Source organism: Lissotriton vulgaris, chromosome 11, assembly GCF_964263255.1.
Source record: "Lissotriton vulgaris chromosome 11, aLisVul1.2, whole genome shotgun sequence".
NCBI classification, from domain to species: domain Eukaryota; kingdom Metazoa; phylum Chordata; class Amphibia; order Caudata; family Salamandridae; genus Lissotriton; species Lissotriton vulgaris.
Genome location: NC_141699.1, coordinates 600,660,229 through 600,678,332, shown reverse-complemented (window position 1 = coordinate 600,678,332; position 18,104 = coordinate 600,660,229). Strand labels below are relative to the sequence as shown.

The 18,104-nt window shown below is 47.5% G+C and overlaps 1 protein-coding gene across 1 annotated transcript in view; it reads right to left on the bottom strand.

The window, feature by feature from the left end:
• Positions 1-18,104, bottom strand: part of RASA2 (RAS p21 protein activator 2) — a 619,199-nt gene that overhangs the window by 44,211 nt on the left and 556,884 nt on the right. The window contains exon 22 of the mRNA XM_086943698.1: positions 13,394-13,497. Coding sequence (XP_086799824.1) covers positions 13,394-13,497 — 104 coding nt within the window. The remainder of the gene's footprint in view (positions 1-13,393; positions 13,498-18,104) is intronic.

Genomic DNA, 18,104 nt, shown 5'->3' with positions numbered 1-18,104 from the left:
ACGTCAACCTTACAGACTCGGGATAAAGGCTGAAAGATCTGAATCAGAGCCTGAATATTCCGAACCCGCTGTTCGTGAGGATAAACCCGAAACTGGGCAGAGTCCAGTACCGCTCCGATGAAGAGGAGCTTCTGAGAGGGGCACAGGTGTGACTTCGGCATATTGATGGAGAACCCCAGCAAGTGCAGGAGGTCGGCCGTAGTCTGGAGGTGGGTGGCGACTGTCTGGGGCGAGCCCCCGTTCAACAACCAGTCGTCGACATAGGGGAAGACTGAGACCACTGATCTGCGCAGATGAGCTGCGACCACCGCCATCACTTTCGTAAACACCCGAGGGGCACTGATAAGGCCAAAGGGGAGCACGGTAAACTGAAAGTGCTTGTGGCCTACCGTGAACCTCAGGTAACGACGGTGAGCCGGCAGGACAGGGATATGGAAATATGCGTCCTGCAAGTCCAACGCTACCATCCAGTCTCCAGGGTCCAGGGCAGCTAGGACCTGAGCTAAAGTCAGCATCTTGAACTTCTCCTTCCAGAGGAAGCCGTTGACGCTCCGGAGGTCCAAGATAGTAGGGTACCAGAAAGTAGTGGGAGTAGCAACCACGTCCTACTTCTGGCCCAGGAACGCGCTCGACGGCCCCCTTGGCCAAGAGGGCCATAACTTCCTCCTGCAGAAGTTGCAAGTGATCCCCCGACATGCGGTGGTACTGCGGTGTCATGGCTGGAGGGGTCGCCTCGAAGGGGAGGGAGTAGCCCCTTTGGACGATTTGCAGCACCCACCTGTCTGATGTGATGGTACGCCAGTGGAGGAAGTGATGGCGAACCCTGCCCCCACTGGTGTTGAATGGCCCTGAAAGCTCAGACTAGGAGGACTTTGAGGCAGATCGGCGGGGCAGATGTGGACTGACCTTGCCGTTGACCCCTGGCACCGCCACGACGGTTACCACGTCCGCAACTGCGTTCAGGTTGGTTCTGTGGCCTGTGGCTAGCTGGACGTGTAGGGGCGCCCCTTCCTTGGCCACGAAAGGGGAGAAAAACGGAAGTTTGCTGGCGTTGGCTGAGGCCCAAGGACTTGGCCGTAGCCCTGGTGTCCTAGAAACGTTCCAGCATACTGTCCGCCTTGTCGCCAAAGAGGCGACTGCCATCAAAAGGCATGTCCGAAAGGGTGGCTTGGACATCCCCGAAAAATTAGCGGACCTCAGCCAGGCGTGGCGGCGAACCGCCACTTTCGTTGCAATCGCCCTACCCAGCAAGTCCGTGGTATCAAGGCCACACCGTATCGAATAGCGTGCTGCATCTCGTCCCTCCGCTAGGGCTTGGGTAAGCTTTGCCTGGTCCTCCACAGGGCACTGCGGCAGCACTTCCGCAACCGTATCCCACAGATAGTGGGTGTAACAGCCCAAAAGGCAGGCGGTGTTGACTGACAGCAACCCTAGACTCAGAGGAGAACAGTTTCTTCCCAAACTGATCGTACCTTTTGGATTCCCGATCCGGAGGAGCAGTCGGGAATGAGGTCTGGGATGTAGAGGCCTGGATCACCAGACTCTCGGGGGTGGGTGAACGAACAGGAAGCTGGGGTCGCCCGGAGCCGGGAGGTGGCGTCGGGCCACATTCGGATCTACAGGGAGGCCTGTAGAGGGCTTGGACCAAGTTCCCAACAGGGCTTCTTTAAACGGCAGGAGAGGCTCAGAGGAGCTTGCCTGCGATTTGAGCACCTCAGTGAGGAGGTTAGTCCTCATGTTCACGACAAGGAACTCAAGAGACAAGGCCTTGGCTGCCCTAGTCAACACCACGCTGTAAGCAGCCCCCTCCTCCGTAGCCACGGTAGGAGGGTAGACAAATTCAGTTTTCGGGGGAAGTGTCCAGACCACTGGCCTCCCCCAGCTCGTCTGCCCAGTCCTGGCTCAACTGGCACTGCAGTGCCAGAGGGTCCTCAGACCGCTCCCAGTTCTCCTAGTCGTCCATCTCCTGATAGTCATGGAAAAATGATGGAGCTGGGTTGTCAGTGAATGGCTCACCGATCGGCGTTGAAGATGGCGCAGGGCGGTGCCGGTCCGACGCCGGACCCGGACCGGGGCTGGAACTGGGGACGACGTCGTCCGGGGACGACCTCGTCGGCGACACCCTTGGGGACGGCGCCAGCGGAGGGGTCGTAAGGTCGACTGGCGACATCCCAGATCCAGGCCTGGATCCTGTGGAGCCCTGCGCTGTCGGGACCGGAATCGTCAATGGCGCCGGGGCCAAAGCACCCGACGGCGTGGGGCCGGTGCCGCCGGCCCGCTAGGGCTCCCAGACAGACCCGCGGGCCCGAAGACGCCTCGGCAGGTTCCGACGGAGGGAAGTGCGACCTCATGGCCGGGAGGAAAGCACTAATCTCCTCCGGCGTCGCGTGCAGCTCAGGGACCAGCGGGTATGGAGCGGGAAGCTGCTCTTGCGGCTCCGGCAGAGCCGCGTTGGCAGTGTCGCCCGAACCCCCGTCCGCGTCGAGCGAGCGTCAGGGGGAGTCGGAAGAGCGATGACGCTTCTTCGACTTCTTTTTGAGTGCCTCGACTAACTTGAGGACTTGGAGCCTGACGAGTGGTGGTGGTTCGTCGAGCGGCGATGACTGCAGTCCCGCGACCGGTCCCTCGACCTCCTCCTGGACCGGGACCTCGTGCGTCGCGGGCCGGCTGCTGGAGCTCGAGTCGCTTACGGGACCGCTCCCGCCTAGCCTTCGAGGTCAAGGCCCGGCAGTCGGGGCACGACTTGTCATCGTGGTTGGCCCCAAGACAGTAAAGGCACCGACAGTGGGGGTCGGTCACCGACATCAAGCGGTGACAATCCTTGCAAGGTTTAAACCCAGGCATCCCTACCGGCACCGCGAGCCGAAGATCGACTCGAGAAATCCAAAAAAGATCCCAAAATTAGTCAAAAAATTACTAAGAGTACTGCTCTTCCCGGATCTGCGCTTGCTGGCGCGGAAAAAAGAAGAACTGACGTCAGCGCTCGAGGGCGGCATCTAAGTGCTCCGACGACGTCATCCCGGCGATCACGACGCCCCACGCGGAGCCGCAGACGACGCCTACCGACGCGCAGGGGTACTGCTATGCAAAACTTTCCGGATCCAGTCTGACGCCTGGAGATATTCTAAGGTAAGGAATCTAACACTAACCGGTTTCTTTCAGATAATGGATTACTTCACCCAGAGAAACCACCAAAGCGCCAAGAGAGCTATAGAGAACAGCTCACACAGGACTGGTTAAACATACATCAAACAAGGATAAAAATGTACACCTTTTAGAGATGAGATATTTCAAGGCTCGGCGTGAAGACAGGGTAGTCCCTTCAATCCCGTAGCACCACGCCACCTGTACAGGCTGTTGATTGTGAGGAGAACCCACAAAGGAGGTAAAAGGGAGTCACAATCCCGAATGGCAGAGTAACCTAGAAGCATCCTTCCAGATAGGTCACTGCCCATATCGCACATCCTTCCTAACTGTAGCATGGGGTAAAAGCTGGATGGGGGAGGGCTGGAAAGTATACAAAAAGCACCATAAAAGAGAACAAGCGAAAGGCAGAGACTCCTGGCTGATATAATGGTGGGTATCATGCTCACCTCATGTAGGAGGGGAGAGAAACATCATCAGCAGCCCGAGAGGAAACAGAAAAGTAACAACATGGCTTTCACTTGGACTTGCCTCAACGATAATCACTCTTTGTGAGACTCCAAACTGTGCATCCGTTTGGACACACAAAGATGCTCCTCTAATGCCCTGCTCTTGATTGGCATTCAAAGTGGGCATCAGGCAGTTTGTTTAGCCTTAAATAAAAATGTTCAAGTAAAAAATGTAATGCAAATTTACTGAAGCTGCTTCAAGTGGAAATGTCAGTTCATAAAAATTAGGTCACTGGATTTGGAGAATAACGGGGTTGTACGTAAGGCAGTTTACAATGGGCACAGTGGAATATGAATGATTTTTCAAATGGAGTATAATTAGGCTAGTTTCTTATCTTTATAACATGCATTTATTCAGTGCAGAGAAAAAAAAACATATTAGCCTCCATTCTCGAGCATAATAGTCTCCCTGCTGGATGATGGAAAATACCCCAGGGAAAACAAAACCACCTGCCCTGGAGGCTGGAGCTCCAGAACCTGCCTGCCTGCCAAGACCAGTGTGCCCTGTGAAGAAGAGAAGAGCGTTGAAGGGAGTGTGGTCCAGTGTGTATCCCGTCCCAAGAGGGATTCCGGTGCAAGGTGTGAGGAGATGGCTGTGCACTGATCGTTGCCCAAGTGTAGGAGGGATTCGGCAACTCCGTATGCCAGGAGAGGGCTGCCATGGACTAAGCTGTGCATCAAGTGCCTTTCGCGGGGCACCAAGCCCATACCGCCTTGTAGCGGCGACCCCGTATCCCAGAGGTGGCCACCGTAGAACTCACTGTGCCAACATAGCCCCAAGACTTGTGTGAGCCTTAATGGTGACCCCATATGCCAAAGGAGTCACCATGGGATCGGTCAATGCACAGAAGTCTATGACTTGGCAGCAGGTACCACGGCAACATGGGATGCCCGGAGGGGCTGCCAGTACTGAGTATTGCCAAGTGTAAGCCATTGCTAAAGGTGCTGCTGCACCACAGATATGTCTGACTATTTCGTAAGAGTCAAAGGGAACTCTTGAGTAAGGCCTACTAGTGAGCATTCCCTGGATGAGGCCACTAGTGAATGGAAAATAACCTCGACCACAATGAAGGGAAGAAAAAGGGACAGGGATTTGCCAGATAAACACTAGAGCCCTGGCTTCAAGGGAACTGTGTTGTTGCTTACGAGTGTTATTTTTTTTGACTGTGTAGAGTTAGAAATCAAATACTTTTTTTTTATATAAAAGCAAGTATTTGACTGGAGATTGATTTATTGACATTACTGATTGCACTTTGAGTTATGAGTCGAACTCACTAACTTGCATTTACACTTCACCCTCAAGGGAGCCTTTGACTGCTTGTCTACAGCTTCCACTGAGAGTAAAGTGCAAGAGAGGTACTTGGCCCAGTTGCTCAGGATGTATAGAAGGTCAAGTCCCAGGACATAAGGACTACAAGGCATCAACCACCACAGTTGGGCCCAGAAGCCCCTGCATGCCCCAGGGCCCTCTGAAAGGGGTTCATACAATTGGTGGCAAGTAATGGGGCACCTTGAATTTATGAGCCTGGATACAGAGGAGGCACTGGCAATTTCCAATCTGCACTAGTACAGCACTGAGTCCAGTTTCTTTTTCTTCTATGCACAAGGGTGACATGCATACGCAATGGAGAACACAGGATTGGCAACTGACCTCAGCACCATGACCATACATTAGATGAAGGACTTAAGTAGGGATGGAAGATTCCCAGGAGCAAGAAAGGTCATTGCTAATTTCATTAGGGACCGGTTTGAGATAATGGGTGAAAAGGATGAAGATATAGTTGACTCTGGGAGGGAACCAATGTAGGAACCCAGGAAGAGAACACTGAATTCAGGCTCTAGGATCGCCTTAGCACACACCTGTCCCAGGCACATGCAGAGTGAGTCCCCAAATGCATTTTCCATAGTTTCACCAAGACACTCACCACCTTTAGTTTCTAGAATATTTCACGTGTACACAACCTCGAATTTTTAGGGTAACACTGTCCCCAATACAAGTAGTAAATCCCCTTAGTGGGTTGACTAGCAGATACCCTGAGTTTGCAGGCGGCACTTGAGAAAGCTAAAGCTGAAAAAGATGAGAAAGCCATAGAGTTAGAGAGGAAGAAGCTTAGACTAGCTCACTGGAAATAGGAGGAGAGACAGGAGGATTGGGCGAAGGAAGAGGAATGGGCGAGGAAAGAGAAATTGTGACAGAGAGAGGAGTAACACACAGCGTGGGAGGGGAAACAGAAGAGGTAAAAGATAGCCCTTGAGAGAGAAATTTAGGATGGCAGCAATGACAACTCCATCTGGGATACGTGACTCTACATCCAGTTCGGGCCAAGTTGTGGCCAAGGTTCTAAAAGATCTTGTGCATGTGTTATGTGGAAGGTCAGAATATTTTGGAAAGATTTGTGAGCTTTGTGGTCGCTTGTAAGGCTCAGGCCTTACATGAGGTGTCTAAGGCAGCTGCCTTAATGGGGCGCATGCCATCGGAAGGGACAGCCATTATAGGGAGAAAGCCTTTGGAAGACCAGATGGTCTATGAGCGAATGAAGGAAGCTCTCAGGTGGTTTAGGCTGAAGCTAGCTCAATACCTGCAGCAATTCTGTGACTGAGCGAGATTGGATGGGGTTCTGTTTGAGACTTGAATTTTTGGTGTACTATGTGAATTGAACGAGTTGGTAAGAGAGGCTAAGGATTGTCAGTTCCATAACCAGTTGATGGTGACAGAGACTCAAGCAGAACTTCTCTACCCCACTTAAGCAATATTTGTCTCATCTCCCAGAGAGGAATCCAACTAAACTTGAAGTGTTAGCCGATAAGTGCTTGGCTAACAGGATTCACGAAGGGCTAGAGCTGCACAGTTTAAAACAAAATGTGTAGATGAACTCTCCACAGGCTGATTCCAACCCGGAGGGTAAGGGCCAGGGTAATTCTCATGGGACTTGAGGATGGCCCAGGAAACATGGGAATGGAAATGGGGTATTCGGGAATGAGCATCATGAAAAGGGAAAGCAAGGAAGCCCATCCAAGGTGGTGAATTGTTTTAAGTTCCACCAGGTGGGATACTTTAAAAACAAATTGTCAAGAGAAGGAACTTGACCCAGCAACACCCATGATAGCAAGCATGTTACACTGGGTGAAGGTACTCAAAAACTGACCGGCTGAGCTCAACCTAGTAGCTATGGACATTTGGGAAAGGGACTCTGATTCTCTGAAGCACATTAATCCCAACACAAAGAGATTTGTGTAGGAAGTTACCTTAAGCCTGAAGCGATGCCCCCTGGAACTAAGGCCACATGATTGGTAGCCAACAGAGAGGGCATGGAGTATCCGCCATCGAGGGTTGAGATAGAGCTCAATGGCATGGCAGCCATGATTTTTGTCAGGGTAAGAGAAAAGCAAGGAGCTGGATATCTCTTGGTCAATGATTTGATTACCCCCTGCTTGGTGCCAGGGCCTAAAGCCTTAATGGCTTGGATAATATAAGCTGAGTTAACCAGGGCACAGGCTGCACATCTCTGATTTGCAGGGACCAGGCCAAGATAGTTTGCAGGAAAGCGAAGACTACAGAAAGGCAATGGCCGTGGCGGTCATAACGTCTGCAACAGACGGAAGGAAAGATGATGCTCTTGAAGCGGACCAGTTGCTGGAGTCTGGGTCACTTCCTGAGAGGGAGGCTTTATTAGCTGCTGTGGAGCCTATCCAGGAAGATTACTGCAAGGCACAGGAGGAGTGCCCTATGCTTGTGAGGCTTCGGAAGGAAGCCCAGTAACAGGCCAGCAAAGGAGAAGTCCTGAAACAATATGTTGGCTGAGAGGATGGTCTACTACTTAGTGAACCAGTAAATCCTGAGCCAGGAACTAGCAAAAGCCTAATGGTTTTACTAGTGCACAGAAATTATTTTGCTACTGGCCCTTAAAGTGCCCTTAGCAGGGCACCTGGTGATTAGAAAATCCCAGGATAGGTTTGAACCTCTGTTTTACTGGGCAGGAATGTGCAGAGACACAGGTTCTGTGGTATTGTCTGTCTTGCCAGATGAGTGGTAAGACAGGAGGGAAGACTAAGGCACGGTTAGTGCCTCTACCAGGTGTAGGTTCCTCAATGAAGAGGGGGGGGATAGAATAGACATAGTTGGTCCATTTGACCCCCTCTCACAGTCAGGAAGCAAGTATATCTTGATTGTGGTGGATCACACCACCAGGTACCCTGAAGCTGTATCTCTGAAAAGCATGACTGCAAAAGGATTGTGGAGGATCACACCACCAGGTACCCTGAAGCTGTATCTCTGAAAAGCATGACTGCAAAAGTGGTAGTAAGAGCTCTTGCATTTTTTCTAGGGTCGGATTTTCCAAGGACGGTAATTTCTGACCAGGGAACACACTTCCTCACTTCTTGCATGAGAGAGATGTGGGAGCAAGCTGGTGGGACATACAACTTCTCCACAGCATACTACTCACAAACCAATGGTTTGGTGGAGCGGTTTAACAAAACACTGAAGAACATTATGGAAACTTTGCCAGAGAACCTCAGGAGGAAGTGGGATCCTTCTTCTGATATACCTCTTATTTGCCTACTGAGAGATTTCGCAGAAGAAAATAGGCTTCAGTCCCTTTAAACTTCAGTATGGACAACCAGTGTGGGTGGGAAGGAACCTCAGTCTCCATAGAAGGATGTGGAGGACTAGGTTATTGGCCTCCGGAAACTTATGGTGGAATACAAGGGTCAGGCAAAGGAAAACCTTAAGGCTAGCCAAGCACTGAAGGACCAGAAAATTATGCTAATTCTGTGTGAAGAGGCCAGGAGGTGTTGGTGCTAAAGCCCATTTGTCCAAGAGATTTGGAGGTCAAATGGTGTAGGACATACAAAGTAGTGCAGAAAGATTTTGAGGAAAACTACTTGGACTGAGTTGCCACATGAGAACACAAGAGGGTGTTCCATGTGAACAGTCTGAAGGCTTATCTGTGTGCTTAACTCACCAGTATAGAGTGCTGTACAGCACAGGAAAGATGACTGAGTTTGATGTATGTGGGCCTGAGAAGCGTGTAGTACATGGCTAGAGCAGGGCTGTGCAGTACAAGCATGGTTACTGCATGTATTCAATGTATGTATGCATATGAGGAATAACTGCATGAAAGACTTAGTGATGTGCAGTCTGTGTGCAATGAAATCATCTGCTGGATGTACGAATGCTTTCGAGGAGTACAATACAATAAGTTGTTCAGCATGCACATGGTGATTGTATGTGTTGACAGTGTGCGTTTGCCAATAGCAACCCATAGGGGTCTGAGAAGGGAATCATAAAGAGTAGGGCTGTAAGCTTGGGATTAACCTTTGCATGCACACATCAAGGTGGCTGACATCCAGGTGTGAACGCTAGTCACTCCTACGGTCTCTGTTCTGGGCTTATGAGCTTCGGAGTCTCTCCTGCTGGGACAGACAGCCTTTCAAGAGGTAGGAAAGGGAAAAAAAAGCGCACTTCAACAGAAGCAGATCCCAAACATAAAACTTCGAAGATCAAAACCCTAAATCACATTTGGTATAGCCCATTTGCAGATAAGAAGGGGAGGTTGAGACCCCAAAATGTGTCATCAACCAAGAAGCCTGAAGGGCTTGGTGAGAAAAGGAAGTTTCTTCTCACACGACATCTACCTGTGACGAGGACAGAGGGCCAAGGCCAGCTAGTCTCCCAGCTGGGTGAGGAGCCATCACCCATGGAAACTAAGACCACCTACACTGGAGCACCAGCACCTGCGAGGTTACAAGACCAGTGTACCCTGTGAAGAAGTGGAGAGTGTTGGAGAGAGTGAGATCCTTTGGGGAGCCCTAATAAGAGCTCCTAGTGTGTGGTGAGGAGAAGGCTGTGCACCAATCCGGCCATTGCCCTGTGCAGGAGTTATTCAGTGACCCAAGTATACCATGAGAGGTCCGTCGTGGACTGAACAGTGCATGGAGTGCCATGCGTGGAGCGCCAAGCCCGTACCACCTTGTTGCAGTGACCACGTATGCCAATGGGGCCCACTGCAAAAGTGACTATGCCAACAAATTGCCAATACTTGTGTGAGCCTTAGGGGCAACACCGTATGCCAGGAGGGATCACAGTGGGATTAGTCATTGCAAAGGCGAAGTCTACGACTTCCCAGGAAGTACCGCAACAACCCCGTATGCCAGGAGGGATTGCAGTACTTAGATTGGCCAAGTTCAGGACGTCGTTCAGGAAGATTTCAGCTGGAGTCGAAATTGTGCGTCAAGACCTACCCCTACCATTCCCAGGACCTCCAGAGGATGCCAAGAAGACTTCGCTCCATTGCTGAGATTCGGTCGGGAACATGAAAATCAACCACTTGCCCCCCTGTGGGAAACTGAATTTACTGCGCCAACTCAAGCTGGGAGCACAACCAATTGTGGTTGAGGCCGGTGGTGCCAATCAGTAGGGAGCCTGCGCCTGCCACGTGTACCTCGAGAAGCCAGACTCCTCCAAAAAGGACCAGGGTATGCTGGTGCCCGCATTCGAGGGAACCCAGTGAACGCATCTTTGCTGCTGGAGTGGGTAAGACTTGCATCTTGCCTGGTGGGGCACGGGGAAATCGCTGCTGAAGGTGCTGTGGAATCATAGACACTGTAGACTATTTAGTCAAAGGGGACGCTTGAGTAAGGCCTACTAGTGAGCATTCCCTGAATGCGGCCACCAGTGTATGAAGAATAACCCGAACACGTTGCAAGGAAGAGAGTGGGACAGGGGTTTGTCAGATAAATACTAGAGCTCAGACTTCAAGGGGTTTGTGTTGTTGCTTACGAGTGTCATTATTTCTTTGAATGTGTAGCGCAGGCAAGTCATGAGCTACTGGTAGCTCTCCAGCAACCTTTCAGTTGCTCTCTTTTGTGCATTTCAGTCTTCTAAATCAGAACTTTTTGCTCAGTTAAATTAATGTATGTATGAAAAGAAATGTGTATTCAAAGATAAAACTTTATGTATTTTCAGAACTCAGATGCTGATGTTTGGGGAAAAATAGATGTATTTTCCAAAATACATTTAAAGGTGATTCTTGAATGAGAAATCATGTGTGGAGTCTTATTACTAATATGAATACCTTTGTGCCAGGGGCACTGCAGCTGTGGCTGGCATGCATCACCTACGTATAGGCATTTCAAATTGCCAAAGCCTTTTTTACATCACTATTAGTAACTCTTCTGATGCACTGAGATGATCAATGCTGGTAAATCTTGGAAACTCATTACTGAGTGCATGCTGAGTTATGAGTCGTGTTCATTAACCTTTATCTGCACTACCTTTCTCTCCCACTCCCCGAAGGGAGCCTGTGACTGCTCGTCCACAGTTACCAATGAGAGTGAAGTGTAGAAGGGTTACTTGGCTCAGCTGCTCAGGATCCATAGTTGGTTGGACCCCGGGATATCAGGAGTAAAAGGCCTCAACCTCCACAGTTGGGCCCAGAAGCCCTTGCATGGCCCACTGAAAGATGTTCCGACTCCATGAATTTGCTGCAAAAGTAATCTGTTTCAAACATGCTTGCCAGAGTAATGAACCAGAATCAAATTGCCTTTTTGTTAGAATAAACATGCGTCTTAACCCCTCCCCTGCTGATGACGGAACCGTTCCGTCATCAGCTACAGTTGAGCTGTGCTGATGACGGAGCGGTTCCGTCATGGCCCGGCCGCCGCGCCTGCGCGGCGCTGATTTCGCGCCTGCGCGGCAGTTTTAAGGAGCGGGGCGGGTCATGACGGAACCGCTCCGTCACCAGCACAGCTCAACTGTAGCTGGTGACGGAGCGGTTCTGTCACCAGCATGCGGCGGCCGCCCCGCCCCTTTAGCGCTGCGGCGGAATACTCGCCGCAGCGAAAGGGTTAAGTGAAAGATAAACTCTGAAATGTATCAATTTCCTACTGAAGGTATCATTCAACTTAGGGACCCAGAGTAAATCAGGCACATTGATCTGTTCTTTTAAGCCACAATCTGTTAATTCCCATTCATATTGTCAAATTAATTTTCCTAACATAGATATTATGTATTTTTGCCATGTCCCATTTTGTGTTTATTTCTATATCTGTAAAGAAGACCCACCACAAGTATTTACTCAACCATATTTTCTGTTCCTATAAAGTTCTGCCTCCATTATTTTCATGGTGTAGACCTTCTTTATGCTTGTGTGGATTTTTTGGTGGATCTTCTTGTCCCCATTTATCCCTCCTCTTTGCATGTCTCTTAACTGGCGTTTTTTAGGCTCTGTGCCCAGAAGCTTATGCAGCACACAGGGATTTCTTAACCACTCCACATCTCTCCTACAACTCAGCAGTACCACTCTTCTGCAATTTCCTCTGTAGTCACTCATGTCATGGAACACTCTTGCTGTCACTATTCTCTGCAAATATTAACATGGAGTCAGCCATGTTCTCCTTTGATACAACACTTGGCTATACTTATGATAAACACATAGGCTCATAATTTCTAATTGGATTAGTTTTACATTTTTTTTTACAACCCCAGGGAGATAAAGGCTGCATAAATGCCAGACCCAAAGGTGAACAAATGTTATAAACAAGGAACCTGCTTTAGAATCTGAGGGGGGACAAGAGCAAGACACAGCACTGACCCTTGGTTAATATACAAAATCAATCGATAAAAGCACAAAAATGCATGTATCTTGTGATATTAGTTATAAAAGATGTCCTCTCAACAGGACGTCATAGGAAATCTTTCCAGATGCTCCAGCCAGAAGAATGGACCTAAAAAACGAGTGGACAGAAGAATATTTTATTAACTAGTGAAGTAAATGCAAGCGAAGGAAAGCAAAACCTGACATCTAAAGCTATACCCAAATAGTGTATCTTTCAATGTTATCCACTCAACTATACGATACCCTACAATCTCCCTCAAGAGGCATCAAGTCCTGAAGACACGGCAAAGACTTGCGTAAACTGGAAACAAATATAAGATGGTTCTAGGTGCTGATGGCCTACTTTGCAGGACAAACCAATGATCTGCTCAGTGCATGCCATCAGTTATTAGCACCACCGTTTCTGAAAAGAATATGGTGCATTTTACCATCTATTTTGACATACAAGATTTTGAGCCTTTGCTGTCCTTCTGTAGCTGTTAAATTAACTCATGCTGGGTGGACGATAAGCTTTGCGCATAATCACACAAAGGTACTGTGATGGTACAGTTGAATTTCAGGGTGAACCAGGAGAAGACCAAAGTCCTCTAAAGGGAGACGTCACAGGTTAAAAGAGACACAGACCCTTTCTGAATTCTATGTAAAATGACTAAATCCTGTGACTGGTCAGGAGAAACGTCTTCTACAAACAGTGGTAAAAGAAATATATACTTGTGGGGTCAGCAAAATTTCTGCCATAACTAAACACTAGTATTTACTTTGACATGCTCATCGATTTTTTAATTAGCACTGAAATATCGCTAAACATTGTATTGTACTAGAACATTTGTATAGGGCTTTCTACCGTTATGTAGGGCGTTGAAGCACTTGCCTACATGGGCAGTATGTTACACCGTGTAGGGCGTGTAGTTTTAATAGTGTTGTCTTTATTGTGACCTTAAGTTAGAAGGGTTTTCATGTTGTGCCTGATGTCCACTAAATTGTGATGATCTTGTTATATGAGTCAGTCCTTGACAATGTGACGGTTGAAGTGTTGGAGATAGGCACACAACTAAAATTATTTAGTGGGATGTTCTGTAGGAGAAGCATTTTGAGAAAGGAACTGAACTGGTGTTTTCTTACCTTCCATCTTCTGAAGTTTAGGCATGCTGAAGAAAAAGAGGGAATAGATTCTTTCAGTTTCACGGTCCCCGTCAATATTTAACTGAATATTTGCTGGAACACCACTGCAAAAATATATAATCAATGTATGTTTAACACTTTTGGGACAGTATGCACAGCAGTGTTTCTAGAACATTTGGCAATGGAAGAAAACAACAAATAATAAACAAATACAACTATTGTACTCAAACTACAACATAAAGCAATAATGTCGAAATGTACTGAAAAATGTCTAATTCTTATTTCATGAAAATTAAGATGGTAAAAGTAGACAAAAATAAATAAAAAAATGGGTATGTTAAAAGCAAGTTGAGGTGTCACAAAATCTCCAAACTGACGCAAATTTGTAGCAAAGAAGACAAAAAGTTCAGGGTCGTAGGCTGTGCCAACCTTCGCAACACTTTGCATCTGCGAATGAGTGCTTGGTTCGAACATTGCATCCCAATGGAGGTCAAAAGGGCCTGCTGGCCGATGAAGCCGGAGCTCGCGGGTCTTACCTCCCCCTACTGCGAGCTATCTTTGAAATATAACATTGCCTATCACTCCTACATCATTTACCCCATATTCCAGAATGCCGATCTTTCAAAAGAAGATGTTGATAATGTGATACTGTTGTATCTGCTCACGGGTGGTGTTTTCGGGCTAGTGCGGCTCCGGCGGGAAAACAATACTGGCAGGATCCTGCAGGCAGACCGGTCTCCGTGGGTTGCTGCAGGCCTTCAGGGAATGCTTTTGCTGGGTTCTCTGACTTGACACCATTCTTGGGGGTAGTCGGGTTGCACAGCTACTTACACATAGCTGGAAAGCTACCAGTAGCTCACAAGCTACTTGTAGGAAAAGCCTGGGATATAGGAAGCTTGGTAAGCTGTTATCAATAATGAAATGACAAGAGCATTGTCATAAGAAAATGGACAAAAGCAGCTAAACCAAAATGTTCTTAATGGACACATGGTTTGTCTCTTCTTGCATCTTTACAGAGATTTTCCTTTGGTAGTCAAGAATGGGATATTCATTTTTAATCTATCCGGAAGAAATATTCAGATCTTTGCGATGATCAATCTCTACCAGTCATAATGTTCTTTTCTGAAGCATAACATCAACCTTTTCATAGCATTTTCCATCCATTGATAGACTAGTTTAGAGCAGAGGTTCTTACCTTTTTGACTTATCTGGACCTCCACTTAACCATTACTGGAAGCAGAGCACCACCACTGAATCCTTATAGGAATCAGTGCAACCCCACAGAGTCATTACTGGAAGCTGGAGTGACCCCAGCCACCGCATTTTTGATGATGTGAACCACAAAACAATACACAAATACTCAAAAATACAGAAACATGTATTCATCAAACATCTTCACAAAAAATAAAATATCTTACTTCATTCACAAGTAAACAAAAACAAATAATCAAAATTATAATGGAGCTTTTCTAAATTAAACTGAGGTCACTAATCGTTCATACTATATGCTGTTTGAGGCATTTGCACTGTCCCAATTAATAAATCTGAGAACTTAATTTTTAGCCTTCAATTTAAAATTCTTTCAGATTTAGAGAAGGTGAACATTTTCAAATTTTGCTACTTTATTTTTATAGACGGAGTAGGTTTCATGGACCCCCAGGGTTCCCAGACCACAGTTTAACAACCACTAGTTTTGAGTGTCATCAATGCTGTGTCCAGTCAAATCTTCAAGGCACTGACTCAGTTAATATCTCCTCCAGCGTCTGCAGGTTACCCAGAATGCTGCCGCTCGTGCAATTTTTGGCCTGCATCGCCGCACCAGTGCCTCTAACCTCCTTGTATCCCTCCACTGGCTCCCGGTGCGGAAGAGGATACTGTTCAAGGCCATGACCCTTGCCCACAAGGCCTTGCATGGCAATGGTGCTAAATATCTTCAGAAGAGGTTGGATTTCTACCGACCTACACGATCCCTCAGGTCAGAAACATTGGCTCTGGCTCGGGTACCACGTATCAAAAGGGCTCGGCTAGGCGGCCGGTCCTTTAGATTCCTTGCTCCTCAGCTATGGAATTCCTTACCGGTGTCTTTGCGGAATACCGCGAACCTGCTTGTCTTCAGGAAAGACTTAAAAACTTGGCTGTTTTCTGGATAGTCCGTCTCCTCTTTCAGCCCCATGTTCTTTTACTGTTATGTTTTCCAGCTTTTTCTTCGGTCTGGAGCACAAAGCGCCGGGACACTCCTTTGGAGTAGCCGTTGCGCTATAAAAGTCCCATTTTAACATAACATAACATAACATAATATACTATCTTTCCTTTCGTTAGGATTACTTCACCAGCAAATTGTGAGGCAGTTCCATTGTGTTGATGTATATAAAGATTACATGCAGCAAGCACAGCGTTTATATATCTGGATAGTACTTTTATTTTCACCCCAAAAATATATACATTTAAAAACACTCTAGTCTATGGGTCTGCAGCCGACTTCAGTCGTATTGGTCACACATTTTAGATGACGTGGATTTGCACCTAGTTACACAGCTTCCACGCTACCCAGAACATACTTGCACACTGGCGTTCCCCTCAGCCTCCCCCACACTCCGGATGGCTGTAGAGACTTTGGACGGTGTTGGCGATGGAAAAGATGTCTCTCACTCTGGCGGGTAGGAGTTCAGAGTCCCCCGAACTATGGCGTCCTTTCCTAGCGCTGCTCACGACAGAATTCAGGTAATTGACGTGTCCTAGATATCTTCGACTCTTGCGCCTAGAGAATACACCATTACCGCTGGCGAGCTTGGAGACCACGATGAATCATGAGATACTCTGTTCTTTACCTCCCCCTTTTTCCTTTCGCTTCTCTCCCTCTTATTTGTATCCCATTTGGTAGACGAAGGGTGGGGTGGGGGTGGGATTGTTGTGCTTTTTCAGTTGTTTGCTTCTTGCAGCGCCGGTCGCACCAGCTTCACCAGACTCGCTCCATACAGATTCTACAATATCACAGCTACCTAGGACACTTGTTGTCTGTATTAAGATAAGTTTTGGAGCTGGGGGTCATGCTCTTTGTTGAGTCATCCGTCTTGAAAACCATTAAAAGATTTAAACCACAAAAACACTCTAGTCTTTCAGAGGCTAAACGCTCACTGTAGATACGGGAACAGAGAAGACTATGCCATGACCAATTCTTTACCTGACCAGTCACAATATCATCTTAATTTTTGTGGAATGTGCCATCATAACACAACAGAACATGGTACGGTCATGCGGCTAATGTCCTTAATCATTCACGGATTTTAATACCCCCACTTATTTATTTTATCCCAATCTCTCACATACACTTTTAATTTCAGCACCGACATTTAAGCTGTAACCATTTTATTTTCATCCCAAATATATTTAGGTGAGTGATATAAGCCTTAAAACTATGCTTTATTTTAACCTTGATGATTTCTTGAAATACAACTTTAATATGCTGGAAGTCTGTAATAGGTGAGCGGCTGATATCGCAACCTATAGCCAGGTACATTTCAGAAGCTTCAGAAACCCCAACAATGATGTGTTCTCACTCAGGGAAAGCAGCAGAATCGGTATTGATTTAGAGACCTATTTTTCTAGGATTGGAGACTGCTGCCTGTAGGTTACACTAAAATCTTTGAAGTAGGTCTTCCCTTGTGAGATAGATCACCAGGATGACAACCTTAGACTGCAGTTTACAGATACAAAATCGCAACAGGTGCATTAATTTCCCATTGCCTAAACAAATAAGTTAGTTACTGTTGGTAAACTCACATCTGGTAAACACTCTAACCAGCCGCAGATTCCTTACCTTAGAATATTGCCCAGGTGTCACACTGGATCTGGAAACTTTCTGAGCAGTACCACTGTGTGCCGGTAGGTGGTATTGATTGGCTCTGCAGTGGCTGCACCGGTAGTGACATGTGCAGTGCCTATATAGAACCCAACAGAGGGTGCGGATTTGTAACTTTTTGCAACATTTGTGTCTGAAGCACAGAGCCACGAAGGAAGCTGAGGTGCAGACACTAAGGATCTCATTAGGGTCACGCTATATGGAGAATTCGGTTTGCAAAGTCGGGAAGATCAGATAAGGAATCAGCGGCTAGAAAGTCTCTACCAGATAAGGCATTACCAAAGGCAAGTAACTTGTTCATCTGACAGAGATTTCTAGCCACAGATTCCTTACTTTAGAATAGAGACCTAAGCAATACCTCTCTGGAGGCAGGTCTGCAAAACATTTTAATCAGGAAGTCCTGGAGGACCGAAAAGTGAAAATGCCCATCAAAACAGACTGACTGTCCAGGCAGTAGGGATTGGTGAATGTGTGCAGAGATGCTGACTTCGCGGCCAGGACAGGGACTTTGTTAGCCAATGCAGTGGTTGCAGGATTTTGACTCTGATTGAATGAGCATGCAAGCCCTTAGGCTTCTTGTCCAGTTTGTAGCAGATTTTAATGCAGACTATGCTTCTTGAGATGGACCTTTTCTGCACTTCTCCGGCGAATCCATTGAAGAGCTAATCGTTCACCCAGCGTTCCATAGTATGATCAATGTACAATGATAGCGCTCTTTTTGGGTCCAAGCGATGGAGTCTCTCCTCCTCTTTGGAAAGGTGAGCCAGAGAAAAGAAGGTCAGCAGTGTGATGGTCTAACCAACATGGAAGGGTGTCGGCCACTTTCGGCAGGATAGAGACACGTGTTCTCAG